Source organism: Populus nigra, chromosome 11 (genome assembly GCF_951802175.1).
Source record: "Populus nigra chromosome 11, ddPopNigr1.1, whole genome shotgun sequence".
In the NCBI taxonomy this organism is placed as follows: domain Eukaryota; kingdom Viridiplantae; phylum Streptophyta; class Magnoliopsida; order Malpighiales; family Salicaceae; genus Populus; species Populus nigra.
Window position 1 is genome coordinate 3,709,223 of NC_084862.1, and position 24,583 is coordinate 3,733,805.

The window sequence follows — 24,583 nt, forward strand, 5'->3', positions numbered from 1 at the left end:
AAAATTGAAAAAACTTTTTGATTTGAAGTGATTTTTCAAAATAAAACAAATAAAATAGGGACTAAATCTGAAAGGAAAAAAAGTTTAAGAGCTGCAATGATTTTTTTCATAGGCAATACACAAATCAAGGTAGATGAGAGAGAAACGAAGGAAAAAAAATAAATCAAACCAACATTAAATGAGACATAATCACAATACACATACTATCTAGGAAGAAAAAGAGCACCGAGATGCATTAAATAGCACAACATAACAAATTTTTTTTATCACCAAAATTAACTACACATGTCGTCTAAAGATAACAAAATGGCTAACATGCACACATCAACTTCATTTTGTTTTTTTTATATATAAAAAATAACATCACTCTGACCAAATAAATATTGCTAAAAATCCAACCATCTTGAAATGATAATTTTTTTCATGGGAAAGACGCTTTGAGAATTTTTATTCCAAGAATGATAGAGTTTTTGCACTGCTCTTAGAAAAAGCGAAAAATAAAAAATACTCCTACCCATAGTTAATGAAAAATAAAAATGATAAATGAATAACGTAAAAATATAAATCTACCCCATGTGCCGGTTCAAATGGATTTTTTAGAGATAAAAAAATAATTCCACTGTTATAATCAAACAGTGAATTATATCTACCAGTGATTTTCCAATTTTTCCTGTATTAATTAATTAATTAATTAATAGAATAGAAGGGCTTACCAAAAAGAAGAGACAAGGAGCAGCACACAGAAGCAAGGAAAGAAAGGCATAAAGGAAAACCCTTGGTTGGTTCCCTTCAACTCAAAATCGAAGAAGAAGCGATAGAAATAAAATCAATGGCTGAGAAAACCGACGTGAATGCTAAATGGGACGCGTGTCTCGATCTGTCTGTCCGTCGCTTCGTTTACTCTTCCTTGGCCGGTGCCTTTGGCGGTCTTCTCCTCTTCAGTCAGTCTCTCCCTTTTTCTTCTTTCGTTATTGTTAATTAATGAATATATATCCCTTTTCCTTAGTTTTTTTTTTCAGATATTTGTTACTGCCAACTTAATTGCTCTGTGTTCATTCTGGACTTTTGTGCTAATTTACAGTCGTGATGATATTTTCTTTGCCCAAATTCTCCAATGCTGTTATTTTAGTTGAGAACCCCAAATTCTTCAATGCTGTTATTTTAGTAGATAACCCAGATTCTCTCTTTGGATTTTAATGAAAGTGGCTTTCATTTTCTGCATTTTCTTATGGATAATCCAACGCTCTAATTGAAATTTGCTCTCTCTCTCTCTCTCTCTCTCTCTCTCTCTCGCTCTCTCTATGCTTTGAGTGACCCGTGTTATGAGTTTTGTGAAATTGATGATTTTCTTAATGGTAAATTTGTGGGGGTACTGTGTTTTGTTCCTTACTCCTTAAAATTTCCAATGATCAACCTTGCATTTATCTAAAAGAATCCCTAAAATGTAAACAGCAAAACCTTTCTGTAGTGCTGCATCTTTAAGTTCTGAGTATCTGAATGGTTTAGATAGTTTAGTAATTAGACGCCTCACATTTAATGCTTGATGCAAAAACGTGGTCTATTGCAATGACAGTTCAACTCTTATGTTTTGTTGACTGGTCACTGCATGTTTTTTTCCCTTTATCGAGGATTCAAATTGATTATTGTGATCATTTTTTTTAAAAAAAATTAGGGTCCCCTGTGTCTCGTTGGGCATCTGTGGCTTTCGGTGCTGGAGTAGGCATTGGGTCTGCGTACACGGACTGTTCTCGTATTTTTCAGGGATCACCTGCAAAGATGGAATGTCCCAAGAAAACATCAAGTGTTCACAAGGAGTTAACACCTCTGAATACTCCCAGTGTTCCTGCTTCTCAGGTATGCTGATGATAACAAAAAATATTTCCATAAATAAAATTTTTCCACTCTTTTTTGTACTCCTTTCACTGATACTTTCGTAGTATTTGATGTATATTTTGTGAACATACTGTTATATATTATTCTCCATGGGTTATTTATCCAGTGGCAATGGTCCTTATAATGTGCTCATGCCTGAGAAATGGCATTTATGTAAATATTGCAAGGAACAAAATGTCTTTCTGAATTTGATTGAATATTCACTGTATGAACTTTCATAAAAAGAATTGTCATATTTACCATTCTCATATGAGATGGACTTGGTATTGTTATTTTATAACTAATCACTTGATTCAAGGACCTTTCACACCAGGAACCTTAATGTATGTGCATCTTAACGAGATAATTTGAAATTTTTTCTGTTATAACGATAAAGAAAAAAAAAGATTGAACAGGGTGATGTTATAATTTATCTATTTATGAAAATTAGAAGAATTTTTTCTTAATATTTCACATGATCCCTTAATTTTGTTGTGTGCATGGCCTCTTCTCTACTGACACTACTACACAATTCCCATCTAGAAGCATGATGGCACATGGTATGTTAGCATGTCATATCTGTTTAGCTTTTAATCTAGTTTTGACACAGGCAGGATTTTCTTAATACTCATTTTGCGTGTGTGGGTTTTCCTTATGGCCACCATAAGTATATTGTGCCAAGACCTTCAGGCATTGTCTCTCATTTTTTCTCACAGTTGGCTGTTATGATATGAATTTTGCAGGTTGCTCAGTTTACCATTGTGTGTTGCACTCATTCTGCCTACTTTATCTTGATAACCTTAGTCTCAGTACACATGGCAGCAAAACTTTTTCAAGAATTATGACAAAGATGTAAATTTAATTTAATCAGCTGATCTAATCTCCTCCAAAATGTTTGCTTATCAGTTTAGATTAATATTGTGCATAGCATTGAGTGACTTTGTTCATGCTCACTAATGAGGTCATTAGTTTTATGCATTTGATTTAGTTTTCTGAAATGATATTATAGCCATTTATTTCTAGTATGATCCCATGCAGCTGTACGTCGACTACATTGTTCAGACATTCATGATCTTTTGGAATTGAACTTGGTTAAGTTAGAATAATGTTATTTATGTATTGTGAAATATATAATTTAACCGGAGTTTTGTTGATTTCTTACAATTCCTTGTAAAAATTCCTACGGCCAGCTCAATAATAATGATGAAGAATCTGAACCGGGTGAATTTTTTTATGTTTATGCACCAACTGAAGCGAGCTTGGTGACTTGAGTGGATTATTGCATTGTGAAATTGTGATCTATAAGATCTGTTGGATCTTTACTTGTGATTTTTTTTTTTCAAATCATGTTTATCATAAGAATCTGCATGAAGAGTCTGTTTATGTGGTGCTCTTTTGTTTCCAGGATGGCCAGGACTGAGAAATGTTATATGAAGCTATCCTCAAGTTGCTTGGTTACAGATCAGAATTTTCTTAAAAATGAGATTGCTGTTGTCCTTTTTCCCGGGTGGCTTTTGAAATTGTAGAATGAACATTGTCCTTGATGGTTACACTGTTAATGTACTCCAAATTTCCAATAGATTGTTACCTTCTGTCCTGTAATTCTATCAGGGTAAAGTTTTAATACCAACAAAACGAAAGAAATAATAGACTCAGGTGAAACCATAAGGTGGAGATCTTATATGCAAAGTTTTTTTTTTGAAAAAAAGTTAAAATCTTACAGAAAACTGTTGCGGGTGCAATTTACTTTCAATCACGTTGTAATGTAGGATCTCTTCTGTCATACTGTGACTTGCTTGTTGATGGATATATCTTTTTGGTTACTCAGGAAAGCAAAGGTGAAAGATTGATGGATGTGTAATTTGCATCTGATTCCCCCCCTCCCCCCCTTCTCCTTTCATCATAATCTGTGTTGTCATACATATTGTACTCTTCGAACTCCAGGATCTTAAAAACCCAAGCACCAATGTGTTGAGAACTGCTTGCACCTCCCAGATTTGATTGCGCTATTAGGGATGGGTATTGCCCGAGCTATCGGGGTCTTCATGTTATTAGTTCAGTGAAGTTTTATTGTGATCAAAGAAAATTAACTCAACTCATTCTCACTGAATGACAAGATTTTGAGCCTGGTAAACAGCTTTTCTATCATGCCACTTGGGCCAATTATGTTTATCAACTTGTTTTTGTAAATGAGGCCAATCAAATCGGTTTGTCTACTGGACTCCCCCGTCATAAATGCTAATTGCAAGTGACGCTGATTAATGCGAATGATCATGAACATAAGCCCAACTCTAAAAATGGAAGGAAAGTTGCTAGCAACTGGTTGGCATATGGGTGAATTTCTATGTTGTGCTGCTACTTTGTCAGAAAAAAACAGGAAAAAAGCAACGTTAAAAGAAACACATGAGAAAAACCATTTCCTGTGAAGAAGGCACAAATTCTATCCATAGGCACTCTCAGAAGTTAAGGGAAACATATTTCCAAGAGAATAGATGCGGTCAGGTTTGTATAGAAGATGGGATACTATCCTGAAATGGGAAAAAACAGGTCAAAGGTTTTCTATCTCGATAGATGTTGTCCTAGCATTTGATATCCTTATATTTGGTTTATGGTGTCCTGTCCTAAGAAAACAATTGGGCAGGTCATTTGAATGTTAGTTGATGCTCGTTACAGAATGAAGAATCACAGGGATCAGTGGCCACTAGACCAAAATGCAGCCGCCTGACAAAAAGCACCCGTGAATGTTAACAAAGTCCAACGCAATCTATGCTGATGAACTACATGGATACTATCTATCACTATGGTACTATAGCTTACGCCTGGGAAATAGTTCAAAATATTTGGAATGCACTCGTGATGACATGCAAAGAGGGAGTGGAACCAGGAGCTGCTCAAGCTACTGTTGTTCCTGGATGGCATTCTAGCTTACACTAAACTTCGTGCTAAAACTACTCCTGTACTTGGACAAAGTAGATAGGCCCTCTAATCTGTTAGACACTGGAAGTTTTCCAACTTTAGCAGCAGCTGCCATACGAGTAACACCTAGAAATCATCGGCCATCTTATACAATGGACATTCATGAACTTGCTTTCAGTTTTGTAAAACCAAACCATCATGCAGCCATTTTCTAATGATTGTAAAAGCCTCATCTGCATCTTTGTCTTCTTCAGGAGAGTTTGGTCGATGGGCAAAACCATGACCTCTTCCCTCAAAAATCACCACCTTTGATCCCTGGCCAATGCTCTTCTCAAAATCTTTCAAGACACTGACTGTGCATAGAGGGTCATTATCTCCTGAAATAAACAACACGGGAACCTTTATGGAGGAGGCTAAAGATGGGTTCATCCGTGTGCCATAGAAGGAGACCCCAACGCCAAACAATGCTCCCTGGTCTCTGGATAACGCATCTATCACTCGGCCTCCTCCGAAGCAAAATCCAATTATGCCAAGCTTCTTTGAGATTCCTGCAGCTAAAAATTCGTCAACCATCCATTTTGCTGATGTATCAATGTCTTTTGCGACCCTCTGTGGTTCCTGTTTTGTGATCCATTGTTCCAACAAAGTCATCGGCTGGTCTTTCGTCCACGGATCCCCACGAAACAAGTCTGGAATTAGAACGCTTCAATCCAAATAAATAAACACAAGTTACAGAAGCTTCAAAGAGTCAATTGCAACTTGTGATCAAAATGAATTCTAACCGTGACACAGACATAGGTATTGCAATTACAAACATATGATTGATGTCATGTCTGTGCCTATCAGAGGAAAAACATCAGTAAATTGTGTTTGCAACTGACAGGAATATTGACATTATCAGGAAATTACCTGTCAATTCAAGGTAAAGCAACTTACTTGTAGCCATTACAGGCGACACGATACGCAAAGTCTCTTGTAGATGAATCTTCGAACCCAAAAATATCAGACAAGAGCAATATACCAGTTCCATTATTATTCTTCATTGCCTTTAACAGATAAGCATCGATGCTATCATCACCTTCCCCTATTGAAATTTCCAATCCACTGACTAACTCACAAGCTTCATCATCTATATCATCTTCGATTTTCAATAGGCTGGAAGAAGCTCTGCAGGCAGTGTTCCCTCTACATGATCTCAAAAGGTTTACACTGCATTTTCTCTGAGCATAAACTGAAGCTTTAGAGTCAGAAAGTTGTATTGTTCCAACAAGAAACAACTTCAATTTTAACATTTTTGCAAAAGCTCAATAAAATATGGAAAACTGTACCAAAATATAGCATTCATAGTGCCAAATAATCAAAAAGCTGTTATCTGGTAGCTTGATTCAGTTATTGTATGCGTGATATGTGTAAATAGTAGGGCATGCGTTCTTAGTTAAAGAAAGAGCACTTGAAAAAGAGAGAATGAACGTACAGGAAGAAGAGGAGAACACTTTGAAAGGAAGCGAAGCCGGTTGCTGTGGCTGTAGTGGTGATGGAGTGATGGCTTTCTAGTGGTGCCTGTGGTGGTGGTGGTGATTGAGAATGCAAAGGAGGTTATCGAGACAAATCCCATGTCAGTGGCTCTCCCGTCTTACTTTATTAGAGAACAGATGAAGAAAAGAGAAACAGAATGCTGCAACACTTCATGATATGAAAAAATCATCCTAGTTGCTTCCTTTTCAGGTCAGATATTTCTTTTTGTTTTTTGGAGCTTTCTGTAAACAATTCCAGGCCTCATATTTTCCTTTTTGGCTTTCCTTTTTTCTTTTGGTTTTAAGAACTAGAAAGTGCCCCACAATTTTTATAGGTCAATACCAGTATTCTGATGAATTCATCTTGTAAACTTACTGCCTTCTCATTTAAAAACGAAAAACAGAAAAATATCGAAAGAAATCAATGATTGGATCCTCCCATATAATTTATTAATACAAATATCCTCTCATACGAAGGCTTGTGCTAGTTTCGTTTACAATATATATAGCTTTAGCTTACAATATTATTGACAATGATAATTTGCTACATAAAAATTAAAACTACTTAAGATTGCTCCTTTGAGAAGATAAAAATGCAGTAATAAGAGAGAATATGAAACAAAACGAAGAAAAATACAGCTAAAAATATTAATAAAATAGCAGCTCTCTTGTGTCATCATGAACTGTGCATCAAAGGGAACTTAAAGCTTACTGCATCTCTAATGGTTGAATAGCAAGCTTGGCTGCTACCATGGAGATATTCTCATTAACTAATTCAAGTGAATTGTCCAGTCTTTGTAGCGTGTCTTTCAGATGATCCATTGCTCTTAACTTCTGTTGCTGCAACTTGAGTTTTTCTGATTGTGCAGGAGATCCTGTTGCAAAACAGCAACATGCAGATCAATTTGGTTACTGCCAGGTCAATTTTTCATCACAAGAGTATTTCATGAAATTCCAACTACGTACTAGAATGATTACCACAACAAAATACTGAAGCTTTCTATGGAATTTTTTTTCTTCATGTTAAGAATAAAGGACAATGAAACACTTGCTTGTAATAGGTTGGAATGCTGCAAATGATATCCGCTCAGCTGGAGATGGGATGAAAGCTTGATCACATTCCAGGGATGGTTCCTTCTCGGCCGATGTTAGAGAGTTCGCGATACAGGTTTGCAAGAATTCATCATTGGAAGCCTATTGACATGAAATAAATGAGCAGCCAACTCCCATATATACACCGCATGGTGGTAACATGATACAACAGTAAATGATGTGCGAATATTATATGACAGCTACTATTTCAATCACATGATAATCTGACAAGTCAATTCAAGCAATCCTCAATCTGCCTTAAAAGATAGTTTCCCGTGTGAGATGTGGAAGGTTAGCATGTAAAATTATACCATTTTTCAACAGTAAGTGGGGGAAATTATTTCACTCTACTCAAACCAATAATGCCTTCATTGGACGAAACTATGACTATCTGATTTATTCCACCATTTATATGTATGCCAATAGTATTTGCAGTGGTCGAGCACATTCTTCAGCCTTGTAATTTCCAGTCATGATAGAAAAAAACTAGCAAAGAAAATCACAGTACACATGTTCTTTACCTTCTTTCCAATGTTGGTAGACAGATGTCTGGCTCTTCTACTAACGAATTTCCAGTGCAGCCAGCCACTTCTTATGAAAGGAACATCTAAGATCTAGTATCATAGAAGCTTAAGAGAAAACTTGGCCTGTGGTGACTGCAGCCTTGGCTAGTTTGATATTCGAGCTTAGTTGAATTGAGTACTTGTTTCTGGTTTACTTGTTTTGTATATTCTTTTGTAAGAAGTTCATCATTCACTGATCAGAAGAAATGAGAGCTGGATTTTTTTCCCTTTGTGCTTTTATCTTTGGACTCGAGACTTGTTGATCTAAAATGTGAATTCACCTTGGGAATTTTCTTGATGAGAACATTCACCTGCACAACATGATTTCCAAACTATTCAAGCTGTGAAGAGCCTCCTTCACTGTTATAACTTTAGAGCTGATTTCATTTGCATTGTCAATAACCATATCCTGCACAGGTACGATTAATTTCACCTTAAGGCTCTGACTGCAAATTAGAATCACAAGCAAGAAAATAATTGATAAGATGAAGGAAGAAGCAAGATGATCACAAAAGATGGGGAAAACGAAAACTAAATTTACTTGGTACGTTTGGAAAACAAGAATTGAATTAGATAAGAGGAATCATAAACTGCCATGCTAAGCTATTAAATTTGAAGATAAATATCCGTTTTAATTATATGCTTGCAAAAAATAATCGACAAGCATCAGGTTTCGAACTTTCCCAATGATCCCCACCGCAAAAATGGAATGATACATATTGAAGTCGAGATAATGAACTGAATTTCTCTCTTTTTACTTAACCTTTAACCATTGTCTATTACATTGTTTATATAGACTAGTATGGAAACAGAATAAACAGAATAAGCAACGGTTAATTAACAGAATAACAGACTCCTATAACAGCTTTAACTAACTCTAACAGCTTTAACAAACTCTAACTTCTTCACTGTTGCTTGCTGAAGAAGTTAACTAAAGATTGCAGGATTGCTTGTGACTGTTACTTGCTGGAGATTTGCACTGCTGTATTCATTGTTGAAGCTGCTGATGTGGAGAAGACAGAGAGGACAGAACTGCACTGCTGGCTTCATTGTGGACGTGAATAAGATTGAGCTGTATACAATTCAATACTCCCCCTCAAGATGAGACGCATAAAAGGATCAAGGAGAATAAATGTTATGAAGGCTCATCTTGGACAACAAAGGATAAAAGTGAGAGAAGCCAAGAGCCTTAGTAAATATATCCGCGAGCTGGTGTTTGGAGGAAACATGAAAAGTGCGCAGAATGCCTAACTGAATCTTCTCGCGAACCACATGACAATCAATGTCAATGTGTTTTGTACGCTCATGATAGACAGGGTTAGCTGCAATGTGAAGAGCAGCTTTACTGTCACAATACAGAAGAGTAGTTTGAGGTGGAACCTGTAGGTCTTGAAGAAGATTGCGAAGCCACACAACCTCACAACAAGTGGATGCCATTGCTCTGTACTCAGCCTCAGCAGAAGACCTGGATACAGTGGTTTGTTTCTTGGATTTCCAAGAAATCAAAGAATTGTCAAGGAAGACACAGTATCCTGTTACTGATCTTCTGGAATCAACACAACCTGCCCAGTCAGAATCACAGAATGCCTTCATTTGTAAACTAGAAATAACTGGAAAGAACAACCCTTGAGCTGGAGATGCTTTAATGTAGCGCAGGACTCTAGTTGCTGCAGTTAAATGAGGAACTCTAGGCTTGTCCATAAATTGACTTAAGACTTGCACTGCAAATGAAATGTCAGGTCTGCTGATAGTGAGATAAAGTAACCGCCCAACAAGCCGTCTGTAGGCAGTAGGATCATCTAAGATTTGTCCAGAATCTTTAGAGAATTTCACATTAGGTTCCATTGGAAATTGTACTGGTTTTGAAGCCAACATACCAGTATCTTCAAGAACTTCCAAGGCATATTTTCTTTGACAGACAGAGATGCCAAGCTCACTGCGAGCGATTTCCAAACCAAGGAAATATTTCAACTGACCAAGGTCTTTTAGCTTAAATCTATCATTAAGCAGTTGGATAAATTTTGAAACCTCGGCTGAATTATCGCTGGCAACAATTATATCATCAACATAAACCAATAATGCGATGAATGAACCCCCCAAAGCTCTTGTAAATAAGGTGTAATCAGCTTTGGACTGGATGAATCCAAACTCGAGCAGGGCAGAAGAAAATTTAGCAAACCATTGCCTAGAAGCTTGCTTTAAGCCATAGATGGACTTGTGTAACTTGCATACTTTGGACTCCCCCTGTTTGGCAAAGCCAGGAGGCAAAGACATGTAGACTTCTTCATCTAATTGGCCATGAAGAAAAGCATTATTCACATCCAATTGATGAAGATCCCACTTCTTTACTGCGGCAACTGCTAAAAGGGTTCTTACAGTGGTGAGCTTAGCCACAGGAGAAAAAGTCTCGTAGTAATCCAATCCCTCGCACTGATTGTATCCCTTGGCAACTAACCTGGCTTTATACCTCTCCAAAGTCCCATCAGATTTTAACTTGACTTTGTAAACCCATTTGCACCCAATAACATGCTTGGAAGCAGGGAGATCAACTACAGTCCATGTATCATTTTGTTCAAGTGCTTTGATCTCATTATCCATAGCCTCACGCCATTCCTCATGTTTAACAGCTTGGATATAAGATGTGGGTTCAACAAGTGCAGAGACAGAGAGACTAAACAATTTTTGAGTAGAGGAAAGATGATCATATGAAAGAACTGAAGAAAGAGAATAAGGAATACCTGAAGCTGTAGACGAAGGTGCAGGATCTGAAGTGGAGGTTGCAATATGACAATGATAGTCATGCAAATATCCAGGTGTATGTTTTACCCTAGAAGACTTTCTACTGGGCTGTGGTGTAATGTCTGAAGCAGATGGTATACATGGTTCTGTAGTGGGATTCATGTTACTTGAACTAGAAGATGAATCATTGATGGAACTCAATGGGAAAGAATTTGTAAGTAAGGGATCAAGTAAAGGAATTGCTGAGTCATGTATTGGAATAGGCAAAGGTAAGACAGAATCATTAGGAGATATAGGATACATGAGTGCAAAAGGAAATATAGTTTCATGGAACACAACATCTCTGGAAACAAACACGGTTTTGAGATGTAAATCATAAAGTTTGTAACCTTTCATGCCAAAGGGGTAACCAAGAAATATGCATGGCTTAGCTCTAGGATCAAACTTATGTCGATTTCGAAGAAGAGTATTGGCATAACAGAGACAGCCAAATACTCGCAAATGAGAATATGATGGAGGAGATTTAAACAAGGTTTCATAAGGAGACTTATTGTGCAGTATAGGAGTAGGAATTCTATTTATCAAATGCACGGCTGTAAGAATACAATCCCCCCAAAACTGTAAAGGCAAATGTGACTGAAAACGAATGGATCTAGCCACATTCAAAATATGCTGGTGTTTACGTTCAACAGTGGAGTTTTGTTGTGGTGTTTCAACGCAGCTTAGTTGATGGACAACACCCTTTGATTCATAGAAATGGCTCATGTTGAACTCAGCTCCATTATCTGACCGTAAGCACTTGATTTTAGCATTGAATTGTGTCTCAACCAGATTGAAGAAAGCTTGAATGTGAGTTCTGGTTTGAGATTTATTTTCTAAAAGGTGAATCCATATAAATCTGGTATGATCATCAACAATGGTCAGAAAATATGATGAACCAGTAAGAGATTTTGTAGAAAAGGGACCCCAAATATCACAATGAATTAAATCAAAAGGTTGTGGGGAAATGGATGAACTATGGGGAAAAGATAAACGATGTTGTTTGGCCAATGGACAGATGCTGCAATTCTTATTTGATTCATGTAGAACTTGAGGAATTACATGAGAAAGTAATCTCAAAGGCAAGTCTGAAGGATGTCCTAATCTATAATGCCATAAGCTTTTATTGACAAAGTTTACAGAGAAACTAGCAGAGGCTAAATCAGTGACAACATGATTGGACACAAATTTTGCAGAATTGACAGAAACAAAATTCTTAGGTAAAACAGAAACTGGATTTTGCAGCAAATGATATAAACCTCCAGCTTCTTTACCCACACCAATCGTTTTCCAGCTTGTAAGGTGCTGAACAAAACAGAACTTTGATAAGAAGATGACACAACATTGTAGATTTTTGATTAGTTTGCTAACAGATATTAAGTTGAATGAAAAAGAAGGAATACAAAGTACATCAGTGAGAACAAAAGATTCTGAGATCTTAATTGTGCCAATGTGAGTAACTGAAGCATATTGTCCATTGGGTAATCTTACGGATTTGGAAACAGCAGAAGTAATACTTGTAAAAAATGACATGGAACAGATCATGTGGTCTGTAGCACCAGTATCAATGATCCAAGAAGTTTTGGTAGAATTTGTGAGTGAAGACTGTTGAGTTAAAGACAAGGAAGATGCAAAAACAGAATGTTTTGAATCTAGAGCATAAAGTTGCATATCATTTGTGAGTGAAGAATCACCTGCACTTGTCATATTATCACCTGGCATGGAGACTTCTGATTCTTTAGTTGCAAATGAGGAAACTTGGTTGACAGACGAGTCATGCTCTGAGATGGACGGTTTGAACATGTTAATAAGCTGCTGACATTGTTCATAAGTAACAGGAAGCTGAGGAGTATTGCAGCCAGAAACTTGATTAACACTAGGAGGTGCATTCTTTCCTCTGTTGAACTTGTAACCAGGTGGAAAACCATGAATTCTGTAACATTTCTCCACAGTGTGACCAGAAATACCACAATGAGAGCATATAGGCCGATCTTTTCGAATATGAAAGGATTTGTTACCGGCAAAACGAGTTGGAGACACAGTCTTTGTAAACAAAGCAGTCGTATTCTGATTGAATGAGAGGCTTGATGAAGAAATCATACGTTGCCTCTCTTCTTGGATGACTAGTGAGAAAACTTTATTGATTGAAGGCAGTGGATCAATCAACAAAATTTGACCTCGAACCTGTGAATAACTTTCATTCAATCCCATTAGGAACTGATAAACTTGTTGTTGATGATGGTAAGACAGAATAGTTTTCAAAGCTCCACATGTGCAAGTAGGGATTGGCTGGTGATTTCCTAACTCATCCCATAATCCTTTCATAGCAGTAAAGTATGAGCTCACAGAATTGTTTTCTTGTGACAAACATGAAATAGATTTCTGGAGCTGAAAAATTCATGGTCCATTGTGCTGAGAAAACCGATCCTGTAGGTCATTCCATATTTCAGATGCATCATCAATGTAAATGATGCTATTAGCAATCTCTGTTGAAACAGAGTTGAGCAACCATAAGAGGACCATGTTATTGCAACGAGTCCATGCCAAGCCTTGAGGATCATAAAGATTGGATGGCTTAGGCAAAGTGCCATTAACAAAACTGAGTTTGTTCTTGGCTGATAAAGCCATCATCATCGCCCTTTTCCATGAATTATAGTTTTCACCATTGAGTGGCTTTGAGACGATCATGGCTCCAGGACTGTCACCATGATGCAAGAAGAAAGGATTGGAAGAATCCATCTCTGATGTAGGGTTGGGATTGACAGCCATTGTTAAAGAGAAAGAAAGAACTGATGAAGAGGATGAAGATGCAGAAAGAAAACTTCAAAGAAAATGCTCTGATACCATATTGAAGTCGAGATAATGAACTGAATTTCTCTCTTTTTACTTAACCTTTAACCATTGTCTATTACATTGTTTATATAGACTAGTATGGAAACAGAATAAGCAACGGTTAATTAACAGAATAACAGACTCCTATAACAGCTTTAACTAACTCTAACAGCTTTAACAAACTCTAACTTCTTCACTGTTGCTTGCTGAAGAAGTTAACTAAAGATTGCAGGATTGCTTGTGACTGTTACTTGCTGGAGATTTGCACTGCTGTATTCATTGTTGAAGCTGCTGATGTGGAGAAGACAGAGAGGACAGAACTGCACTGCTGGCTTCATTGTGGACGTGAATAAGATTGAGCTGTATACAATTCAATAATACATGTGTAGAGCTTTTCAGAAAAATGGCTTATCCAATACAGGCATTGATTGCTTGTCCTTAGAACGCATATGACTTCATTAACAAAACTTAAAACATTTTTTTTCTTGTAATTTTGTCGTGCCATTATATTGAGAAACTATTCACAATTTACTCGCCTGAATGGAATTCACAGGCTGACACTAAAAAAATTAAATTTGAGCCATCATGTTAAATTTATAATTTGATTGTTACATTAGCATAACCTTATATAAAATAAATTAAATAAAATAATGAATGTCAACTCTTAACCAAGCTAAATGATAAAAGGAGAAAAAAAAATCAATTGAAAAAACATAAAATAAGAGTCAACCCATATTAACTCGATTAACCCATGATCTAGGAAATGAAATCAGTATAACATCATGAAAAGAAAAGAAAAGAAAAATCATGAAACTCAAGGTCCAATAATCTAATATCGAATAATAAAATTGAAAAAAAATATTAATTTTAAAATATGAACCTCAAAAAAGACCAAAATCAAATCGGGATAATCTTTAAAACCAATGCCCTAAATCATGAGATAGGGAATACCCAATAGAAGAAATACACAAAAAAATCACAAAATGTTTTTCTAATCATCCAAATATCGAAGGATGAAATTAAAAAAAAACAATCAAGAAAAAGATTAAAAAAATAAAAAATAGCAATAAAAATGAGTAAGGACCAAATCTGGTATACAATTTTAATAAAATAAAATGATGAGGGATGAAATTGAAAGATAAAACAACAATCAAGAAAAGGATAAAAAAAATAGCAATAAAAAGAATGAGGATTAAATTGAATACAAAAATTAAATGAAATCAAATGTTGAGGGATGAAATTGAAAAATAAAATCAATTTTAAAATGCACTTAAAAGCAAAACAAATAGCAATCAAAGGAATGAAAACCAAAATTGATACAAGGTTTTTAATAAGTCAATTTGATTTAATTATATGGCAAATTAAAGTTTAATTATGTTTAAGAATTAATTTGGGTCCAATTAAAGGTTTTAATTAGACGCAAGGACTTAATTAAACTTTAAACATGTCAAACTAATTTTATTAGAGGCTTAATTGGTGAAAAATTAAGTTTGAGAGCCTAATTTAGGCTTAATTGAGAATATTAGAATTTTAAGATATTAAATTTAATTTTTACCAAGTCAATTGATTGAAATCATGAGTAAAATCACAAAAAAACTAAAGTTTTGAGGTCAATTAAGGGTTAAATTGAAGAAATTCACGGCTAAGGATTATTTTGCAAAAGACACCGAAATTTGGCGAGAAAAAAGACTTCTAATACCGACCCCCCTTACTTAATAGCCCAATTGACTAAAGTCAAGGGTGAAATTAAAGAAATTTAAGAGTTTAATAGTCAATTAAGGGTTAAATTGTAGAAATCCAAGACCAAAAACTAAAATGAAATAGATGCTGAAATCTAGGGCTTAAATTGAAGTTCATCAGGGGTAACATTGCATAAAATTAAAAGTTTAAAGCTAATCAGAGATGTAATTAAAAATAAATCACAAATCGAATGACTAAGGCCCGTGTGTTTGGTTTTTTTGGTAAAAAATTTGATAAAAAGATCATTGAACCCAATTGATTTCATGAGTTAGGTCGCAGGTTTAACGCGAGTGTGTTTGGTATTGTGGTAGCATTTGTGGTTGTGGTTTGAAAAAAATTGTTTCACAAAAAGTACTTTTATTTAGTTGAGGTTTGTTTGGTATTTATATATGTTTGGTTAAAACTGTTGTTGAAATTGAGGTTGAACAAAAAGTAGTTTAATGTGTTTGGTTAAGAGAATGTTTTTCAAATTAAGGTTATAAAATAACACACACACACACACACTGTGTGTGTGTGTGTATATATATATTAACATTGATGATTTTTAATTTAAATATTGTAAATTTAACTACTACTATTACATCATGAAATAAAATAATACTTATATCAAATATTTTTTATTGTTTCATTAAACTATCTACAATTTCATCACGTACAAAATCCATCCGATAAGGACTACAATTTCCTTCTAATTTTTCAAATAAAACACAATTAAAAATAAAAATAAAAATTGAATATTTTTTTAACTAGATCAGACTCGGTTCAATGCATTTAACTTTAGACCAGGTCGTCGGAACAATGGTGAGTGACTCCACTGTTCACGTGAACAGTCACTCTCCACTGTATAGTATAATAATAGAAGAAAAGTAACCTGCATATGTATCCACAGGTTTGCGGAAAGCAGCTCTCAGCTGCTTTCCGCAAACCTATGATTTTAGCAAAATTTACACGAGTCCCACGTTAAAAATAAATTGTGTTTTATCGTTACCAAATATCCTAAATTTGAGGTTTGCTTTAAATGTTGCTGCAGTCGTGTAAAAAAACAGACATTTAATCTACAATATTCGAGCTAATATTTTTTTTTTTATTTGATACTTTTTTTTTCCTCAATTTGTTTTTTTAATATAATTTCACCTTTTATTTTATTATTAATGATTTATTTTTTTAACTCAAATCAAATACAACTTCATATTTTGTTATTAATGATCTACTTTTGCTATCTCAACTCATGCATCTATCATGTTGTTTTTTAGAAAATGATTCATACAAAAAAATTATAATATACTTTATCGTTGTATAATCAAATGAAAAATAATATCTCGGATATAAGATTTATTGAATCTGATGACGTTCATAACTTACGTCACGAGTATGTTTAATTGACTCAAGTTCACTTAAGTCTTTTTTAATTAAATGTTTTATTTTGTTAATTTTATCCTTCAACACAAGTTAATTTGAGATAGAGTTTTTTTATTTAAATATTATATAAGAATATTGTTTAATTAATGGTTAATATATATTTATTTTTTTAGGAGACAGGTTACCGATGTTTATATGTTTTTTTTTATGCTTGGTAAACTATATTTCCCTTCATGTTTAAATTATAGGAATCAATTTGTAACATTAGAAAAACTATAGGTCCCAAACTGTATTTTGCCACTTTCATTTTCTTTTTACAGTTTTAGCCGGTCCTTTCCCTTATTTACTACAATACCATACGAATACGACCATTTTCCCATAAAGCTAACAATATAAATTATTACCTGCTCGTCTGTCCAAGAAAAAATAAATAAATGGAACGGGAATTTATAGACAGAGGCCGTTGTTGGATTATTATTATTATTTATTTATTAAAAAACGTAGAAATCTTCTTCGTCAACATTTTTAGTTTCCCAAATCGAAAGACGTTGGAAATCGAAAAATCTTAAGTGTTAAGCAAAGAAAGAAGAACGAAGCAAACAGAGAAGGAAGCAATGGATGGACCTCCAGTGAATGATTTTTGCTCCATATGCCATGGACATTTCAACATTGCTTGCCAGGCCAATTGCTCTCATTGGTTTTGTGGTCAGTTTCTTCTCCATTTTCTCATCTACACTTCCGTTTTCTTTCCGAATTAGCTTAAAAACAAGAATCCAATGTGAGTTTTTTTTTTCGTTCTTTTTTTAACAAGGAAGAAGATTTTGATGGTATTCATGAATGATAAATGATTATTTTTCATGGGTTTTCTTGTGTTTGCTAAATTATCATTTAATAATAGCAATTTGTGTCTATGATGGCTTTTGAGCTTAAGGAGTTGAACCAGGAAAAGGAATTGATTGAAAAGTTTATCTTAACATTAGTTATCAATTATTAGTACCCATTTAATTTAAATTAACTTTGAGGTATTTGGTTTATTGTAATAATGCTTAATTTTGAGTTTATGATTTGCACAAGTTGTTCATAGGAACATATTTAGTTCGATGACATTGGTTTTCTGTTAAATCTTGTGCTTATAATAGGATTTGCATTCAATCATTTACATTTTCTTATGTTTCATTTTTGCAAGAACCAGATGTTTTACAACTCAGGATTCCTTGACAATAATCTTATCATATAAAAGCATAAAATTATAATTGAAGAACAAATCTTTGTCCAGTTATGTGGTCAAAATGCATATTTTTATCTATTTTCTTTTGTTGAAATGATATATGGGTTTTCTCTTTCTAGTCTCTCATTTCTAGATTGTTAAGATTAAACATGCAGGTAATGCAATTTTTTTTCACTTGGTATTTTAGGTGATTGTATTATGCTTGTTTGGCATCATGGATCCGTACTCCAGCCATGTAAATGTCCACTGTGTCGTCGGCAGATTACATTGTTGGTTCCTGGTGAAGCTTCATTAAGGGAGCGCAGTGATCCTGATGTTGCTGAGGTTCTTGGAAAAATTGAAAGATACAATCATCTTTTTGGTGGAAATACCAGTGGTCTCATTCAGGCATGTAGATTTAAGTGTCTCAGTGTCTTGTATATAATAAATTGTTCCTTGCAACTAATATTACCTTAAACAAGGCAACCTTAGTCTGATCAGAATCAAAAGGCAACAGCCAAAACAAAGGACAGATATTGATTTTTGTTATGGAATGCATGTCTTTCTTGTGGAAGTTTAAGAGGATTTTTTTTCCCAACAGTTATTCCGAATTTAGTCTATAGATTCTGTGTTATTACCTTTTCACTGCGCCTTCCAAATTCTTGTTTGTCCTCCCTTCTTTCTTCCATGCAGCAATCTCAGCTGCCACCCTGTTTCTCTGTTGATAGTAGTTGCTCTACTTCCTAGCTTTAGAGAAAGAATATGAGAAGAAGAATAGTTGCTTTACTTTGTGGCCTATATGGTTGTGATACTTTGTCACAGTTTTTTCTCATTTTCCACTGGTAGGATACCTTTTTCTTCTCATAGATGCATTTAGGTGTTTTCTTCCTTATGTCACATAATGTGATATCTTATGATTTCTGATTTCTCAGCTAAAATCACAGAAAACTATATAGTTTTAGGAGATCTACTTGTATATAGAACTTAAAACGTGAGATAGATTTCTCTCAAAAATTACTTGGTAATGTTAGTAAGATTAAAGCAGTTATTCTGTTGATGGCGAACAGTAAGGTCTGATACCTATGCCTCAGGTGTAGTTATTGCTTAATTGATTTACTAAGAAGTTCCGCTGGGTTCTATAGATTTGAAGGTGCCAACTACATGAACAACAGCCTCTTTTGTTCTGATCTTCATATGAAGCTTTCACTCATTTTTCTTAATCGTAAGAAAGCTAGATATGATGATTAAAAAGTATTAGTTGATGACATGCACTATAATTTTTATCTGTTTCAGTATTTATAATCATATCTGCTATGAGTTTTAAAAAGATGGATTCTCTTATCTTCAGAGAATGCAAGACCTTCCATTTCTTCTCCGGAGGTTGTTGCGAGAAATAATGGATCCCCAAAGGTCTCTTCCTTTGGTCATCAGGGCGCGCGTCTATATTGCAGTTAAGTGAATCAGCAACTGTCTGTTTCTTATTCTTGCATTGTGGTTTTGAAACTCTTGCATGGATGGTGAACATAAGAATGCTGCTATCTATTTGTTTTTTCCTTTCAGCTTGATGTTCTGTCATCTTCTAGGAATATACTATGAGCCTTTTTTTTTAATCTGATTAGTGGTAAGATTTAACCTAAAATTAATCCATCTGTTCAAAAGGGACTCAAGATCGAACTCTTAATAGATTCGACATACAATGTGTGGTGGCTCTCGTACTTGTAAATTTGAAGTATTCCATACCTTCACGTATTGAGTATTTGAGAAGGCATGTAATGGAATGCTAGAAAATTGTTGCTTAGTTCTTCAACATCTAATATAATATATTCCTGTGAACAAGAATACTGTTTTAGACACTAGAGCTCAACTCAAGAAAGACATGGTATAATGATCGAGCAGAAGATTGTCAGAATGAGAAGTCATGACTTCCTAGAGCAATGATATAATTTTATGGAAACTTGGATGCTGGCATAATTTAATTGGTATGGGTTTTATTTAGCCTTTCATGGAGAATTCGCCCCCCAACATACTTTCTGTTTGCTGTTATTCAGTGTCAAAGGAGGATTGCTGCTGTATGTTCTAATCCATGAAATGTGACAATGACATAATCTAGTCTATTAAGAACAATTATTTTTGTGGGCTGCATATCCAATATAGACTCACGAAGCAACTTAGTATTCAGTTTTTCGTTTTTCTGTTATGTTTTGCATTCTTTGACTGGTTTATAGTTTGGTTAGTTTGTTAGGAGAAACTGTTACTGCATTAGCTGTTTTATGCAACTCCTTAGACTAAAGCACTAGTCTTCTTCGATTGACCAAATTAAGTTTTTTATGCATTACTTGATTTGTTGTTTGGGATTCTAGTCTCATTTTCACAGCAAGATTCTTATTTATTTCTTGTTTGCAGGTGATACTAAGTGCCATCTACGTCATCAGCCCTATAGACATTATTCCAGAAGGTAACTGATAGCTTTGATCTATTTACTTATTTTTTTTTTTTTGTTTTCTTGCATTGCTTTGGTTGACTAGTTTTGGTGAATAACATTAAAATAATGCAATCAGCTATGGATTTTAATTTACAGGAATTTTGGGAATAGTTGGTCTCCTGGATGATCTCCTCGTAGTGCTCATTTGCTTTCTTCATGTTGCTGCCATCTACCGGGCAGTATTGCATTATCGTCATGGAGGTTCTTGAACAGAACATGAGGCTTGATGAAGAACATGAGGCTTGATGAGGTTAACCTACAAATTTAGTTATAAGTTCTTCCGTAGAAACCTAAACATGTTTTCACTAATTGCAAAGGAAGGTTTTTTGTAGATATGATAGTACCTTTTGCCACCCTCTTCCTGAAGAAATAATATGTTCATATATATTTGCCAATACTTGTCTTTTATACATACATAATTAGAATTTTAGTGTTGTCATTGATGATTAGAGTTGAAGTAGCCTTTTCATTTGATATTGATGTTGTAGCATATTTTGTTCCCTCTTGCTCTCTATTTCTGGATAAATACCTTCTTCCCCCATTTGAGGCGAGACCTCTGTTTGACGGGGCATGACTACTGTTATTGTGGACTTGAGGCGTGCAGGACGTAAGACCATATAGGTAACCAGCAGAACCTTTGTCCAAAATATGAACAAGAAAAGGATGGAAAGGAGAAGCAGGTGTCACAAGTTTGTATGATGCAGAATCGCTGGACAGCCATTGAAAAAAAAGGTGAAGAACGATGGACAATGCCACGAGTCTTTCTCCAGATGAACCAATGTATGGAAATGATTAGTGGAACATTTTGAGACGTGGGACATTGAATTGAAGATTACAAGCTCAGTTCTTGATTCATTTAAATTTGATTTTTGTAGTAAGCTGGCGTGTATATGGATATGCAGGATAGGAAGAAAAGCAGAGTTAAATGTTATGTCTCCCATTTGGATGACACATCCCATGTGTCGCTGATGTGGCTCTTACATGGCAGAGATGGGCACACGTCCTTGTTTGGAAATTTGCGTGGTTATGCATGAGTGACAGCCATCAGGTTGCAGTAGATTTCTAAATTAATTCTGAACCGTGGGCCGAATTTAAGTGAGGCTAAAACATTCCCTGCTTTGCATGAGTTGTTTTTTCTTGTCATTTTCCATCAATTATTAGTTTGTAGGCCTTTCGCATGATTCCTTGTAGATGGATGCTTGGTAAATGAGCAAATATTCCTCTACTCTTTCTTCATAATTGTTGAAGACTCAACTGTGTCATCATCTCCCTGTGGCTTTCTTTGTATTCCTTAGCAGTTTATAAGCTTGAAGATTAGTACCCCCTCCCCCAACACACACAACTAGAAAGTTGAACTTAGCAGTACAAACTAGAAAGTGAGAGGAAAGGTGGAGAAGAATGATGGCAATGCATCATACGTCTTTAGAGATATGATGGTGAAATAAAATTATCTGGGATCGTGCCTGTTGGAAAGTTGAACTTAGCAGTACAAACTACAAACTTCTAATTCACCAAAACATTCCAACATAATTCAGAATGGCTAAACATTCTGGCGAATGCCAACGCCAACTTACTTGCTAGGATCATCATGGCTTGGACTAAAGCTGAAGGTATCAAACTATAAAGTGTTGGAATTGAATTTAGAATTCTCTGTAGAAGTTTAAAATGGGCAAAGAAGTCTGGAATTGTTGAAAAGTCTACAACTAATCACACCTTCTTTCTGAGATTGTTCTCTGAGGTAATTTAAGACATAACCAGACAATATTTCTTTGGTCTGGATGAAGATTCAATACTGCTACTGATCTTTATTGCTGATTTTGTGACATCAAGTGACCTTCATAGACAATTTTACAAACAAGACAGGAATGACAAGTCACTGTTACAGGATTGCTTACCGATCCACGGGATGTTCACTTACAGATGAGGAAATTAATGACTTGCAGGTATTCTTTTCAAAAAACTTCATCTTGTTTTACTTGATTTTTCCTCTGGGATATAGTTAGCGATTCAAAACATCTTTACTACTGCAGATGTCTGTGAGAGAACAGGTGCAAAGCAAGCTAAATGCAGTGCTAGGATGAGAGTTTATTGTGCTACTAACCAAACACGACATCTTGAAGGATGTAATGTAGAATATCCAGAATGAAAATGAAGCTGTCTTCTCACACACCATCATTGAGATGCCATTAGAGGATGAGGAGATTGGGTTGGAAAGAGTGTTTTCCCATTGCATGACCAATGGGAAAGCCAATATGCATGCCAGCAAAAACTAAGGAAAATAAATAAGGGGAAGGCAATTTCAGGAACAACATTAATAAATTGGACAAGAAAGCCTTATGAGTAGAAAGCAAAAATATTCAGACAAAAATCCAAGAATCATCCGGCAGGTCCATCATGGCTGAGCTTTGTAATTTTACGAGTCATAACGGCTGCTCAATATCCATAGCGGTCAACTAACAGAATCAAGAACAATTGCACCACAAAAACAGAGTTCCTGGAAAACACTCTTTCCAACACGATCTCATCATCTCTCTAACGTTTTTCCCAGGTTTCCAGCTGCTACCGTTTTCCCCTTTGCTGCTGTTCAAGAAGGCATTTCAGAAACTTGTGCAGAGAATAGAGCCAGACCATTCTACTTCCGGGGGGAATTATATCTGTACCAAATTAACTATTTATCAAAAACACAGGGACAAAACTCAAATATACCCGAGGCTGTTGGGTTAGCATCAACAAGTTATTAGACTGTGCTACACAACAGTCAGATGACTTGTTTTTTAACGCAAAAATATATATTTAATTGTTGGTAATGTGTTTTTTTTTTTTAAAAAAAATGATTGATTGATATAATTTTATCAATTTATCAGATCAAATAACCAATAAAAATATAATTTAACTAAGAAGTAATTCTAATATTTTTTTAAAAAAATATTAAAATAATAATTTATTGGATTGATCTCGGTCAACTCGAGTTAACATGATAAATTTACAATTCGAGTAATAAAATTATGATAATCTTATAGAAAGTAAATCGAAACAAATTATAAAACTTAATTCTTAATCAACCAAGTGTTTAAGAATAAACTTATACAAATAAAATAAAATAAAAAAGTACAAAAAAGTAAGGGTGATAATTTTCGGTTCGGTTCGGTTTTTATAAAAAAAAAGTAACCAAACCGGTTTAAAAAAACAGAAATCGAACCGGAATAGGTTCAAACCGACTGGTTTCGATTCAGTTCGGTTATTTTAGAACAAAATCGGTTTAAACTGGTTTGGCTCAAATTTTTTTGGTTTGAGTTCGGTTCGGTTTTTTCGGTTTGGTTTCAAGCTTATAAAACCGAGACTGAACTAGTCGGTTTTTTAAAAATTCTAATCGGTTCAATTGGTTTTTTAGTTATTTTTTTCTGGTTTAATCGGTTTTTTGGTTTTTTGCTCACCCCTATAAAAAAACAATAAGAGTCAACCTAGATTAATTTGTCAAATTTACAATTCAGGTCATGAGACAAAGATAACTTTATAGAAAGCAAGTCAAAATAAATTATGAAACTTAATTCTCAAATGACTCAATCTTAGAAGATGGAATTGAAAAATAAAATTAATTAAAAAAAACAAAAAAAAAACGAATCGAGTCAACCTGGCTTATGTCGCAACCGGAATAACTTCAAAGAAAGCAAAACAAACCAAATTATGATGTCTAAAACCCAATTAACCTAATATTAAATGATGAAATTGAAAAAAAACTTCAATTAAAAAAAACAAAAAAAAATCCAAGTCAACCTACCAAACCTATGATTCAAGTTACAAGATTGGGATAAATTTGTAGAAAGTAAACTCCAACAAATTATGAAATTTAATTTTTAATAAACTTAATATTAAAAATATTTTTTTATATAAAAAATAAATGTAAAAAACATATAAAAAAAATATTGTTCCACTAAATCTTTTTGACGTGAAACAATTTTTTGATTTGATTTTCTTCCAAATAATTTTGATTTTTCAATCAGGTCAATTTCTTAGAATTTTTTTAAAGAAGATGTTAACTTTCCAACAAAACGAATTTTCTTAAAAATAAAAAAAATGATTTGCGCATATTTTTCAATTCTCGGACTTTTTATTAAAATTTGCAAGCTAGAAATGGAGCGAAAAATGGAAAAAATTTCCATTATTAAAGAGCTCGTAAATTTCATCGGGTGTCTTGAAATTAAAGTATTACATGATGGGATTGCATATT

At 34.6% G+C, this 24,583-nt stretch overlaps 3 protein-coding genes and 1 pseudogene across 4 annotated transcripts; 2 read left to right on the forward strand and 2 right to left on the reverse strand.

Annotated features, from left to right (window-relative positions):
• Positions 1–696: 696 nt before the first annotated feature.
• LOC133668027 (MICOS complex subunit MIC10-like) lies at positions 697–3,553 on the forward strand. 2 transcript variants are annotated; one of them, XM_062087764.1, is made up of 3 exons: positions 697–941; positions 1,673–1,854; positions 2,616–2,870. In XM_062087764.1, exons 1-3 carry the CDS (start codon positions 830–832, stop codon positions 2,715–2,717), a joined length of 396 nt encoding a protein of 131 aa, XP_061943748.1. In that variant the 5' UTR covers positions 697–829; the 3' UTR covers positions 2,718–2,870. The 2 variants fall into 2 exon arrangements, with proteins under 2 accessions (XP_061943748.1, XP_061943749.1); XM_062087765.1 differs by lacking the exon at positions 2,616–2,870 and adding an exon at positions 3,278–3,553 and having other exon boundaries at positions 700–941.
• Positions 3,554–4,699: 1,146 nt separating this feature from the next.
• Positions 4,700–6,493, reverse strand: LOC133667924 (uncharacterized). The gene is made up of 3 exons (XM_062087636.1): positions 6,263–6,493; positions 5,725–6,008; positions 4,700–5,491 (listed from the first exon to the last, which is right to left on the reverse strand). Exons 1-3 carry the CDS (start codon positions 6,401–6,403, stop codon positions 4,963–4,965), a joined length of 954 nt encoding a protein of 317 aa, XP_061943620.1. The 5' UTR covers positions 6,404–6,493; the 3' UTR covers positions 4,700–4,962.
• Positions 6,494–7,010: 517 nt separating this feature from the next.
• On the reverse strand, positions 7,011–8,421 carry LOC133668663 (uncharacterized; annotated as a pseudogene).
• Positions 8,422–17,062: 8,641 nt separating this feature from the next.
• LOC133667940 (uncharacterized) lies at positions 17,063–20,829 on the forward strand. The gene is made up of 5 exons (XM_062087656.1): positions 17,063–17,371; positions 18,082–18,281; positions 19,222–19,323; positions 20,277–20,328; positions 20,452–20,829. The coding sequence occupies exons 1-5, from the start codon at positions 17,281–17,283 to the stop codon at positions 20,562–20,564; spliced, it is 558 nt and encodes a 185-aa protein (XP_061943640.1). The 5' UTR covers positions 17,063–17,280; the 3' UTR covers positions 20,565–20,829.
• The last annotated feature ends 3,754 nt before the right edge of the window (positions 20,830–24,583 follow it).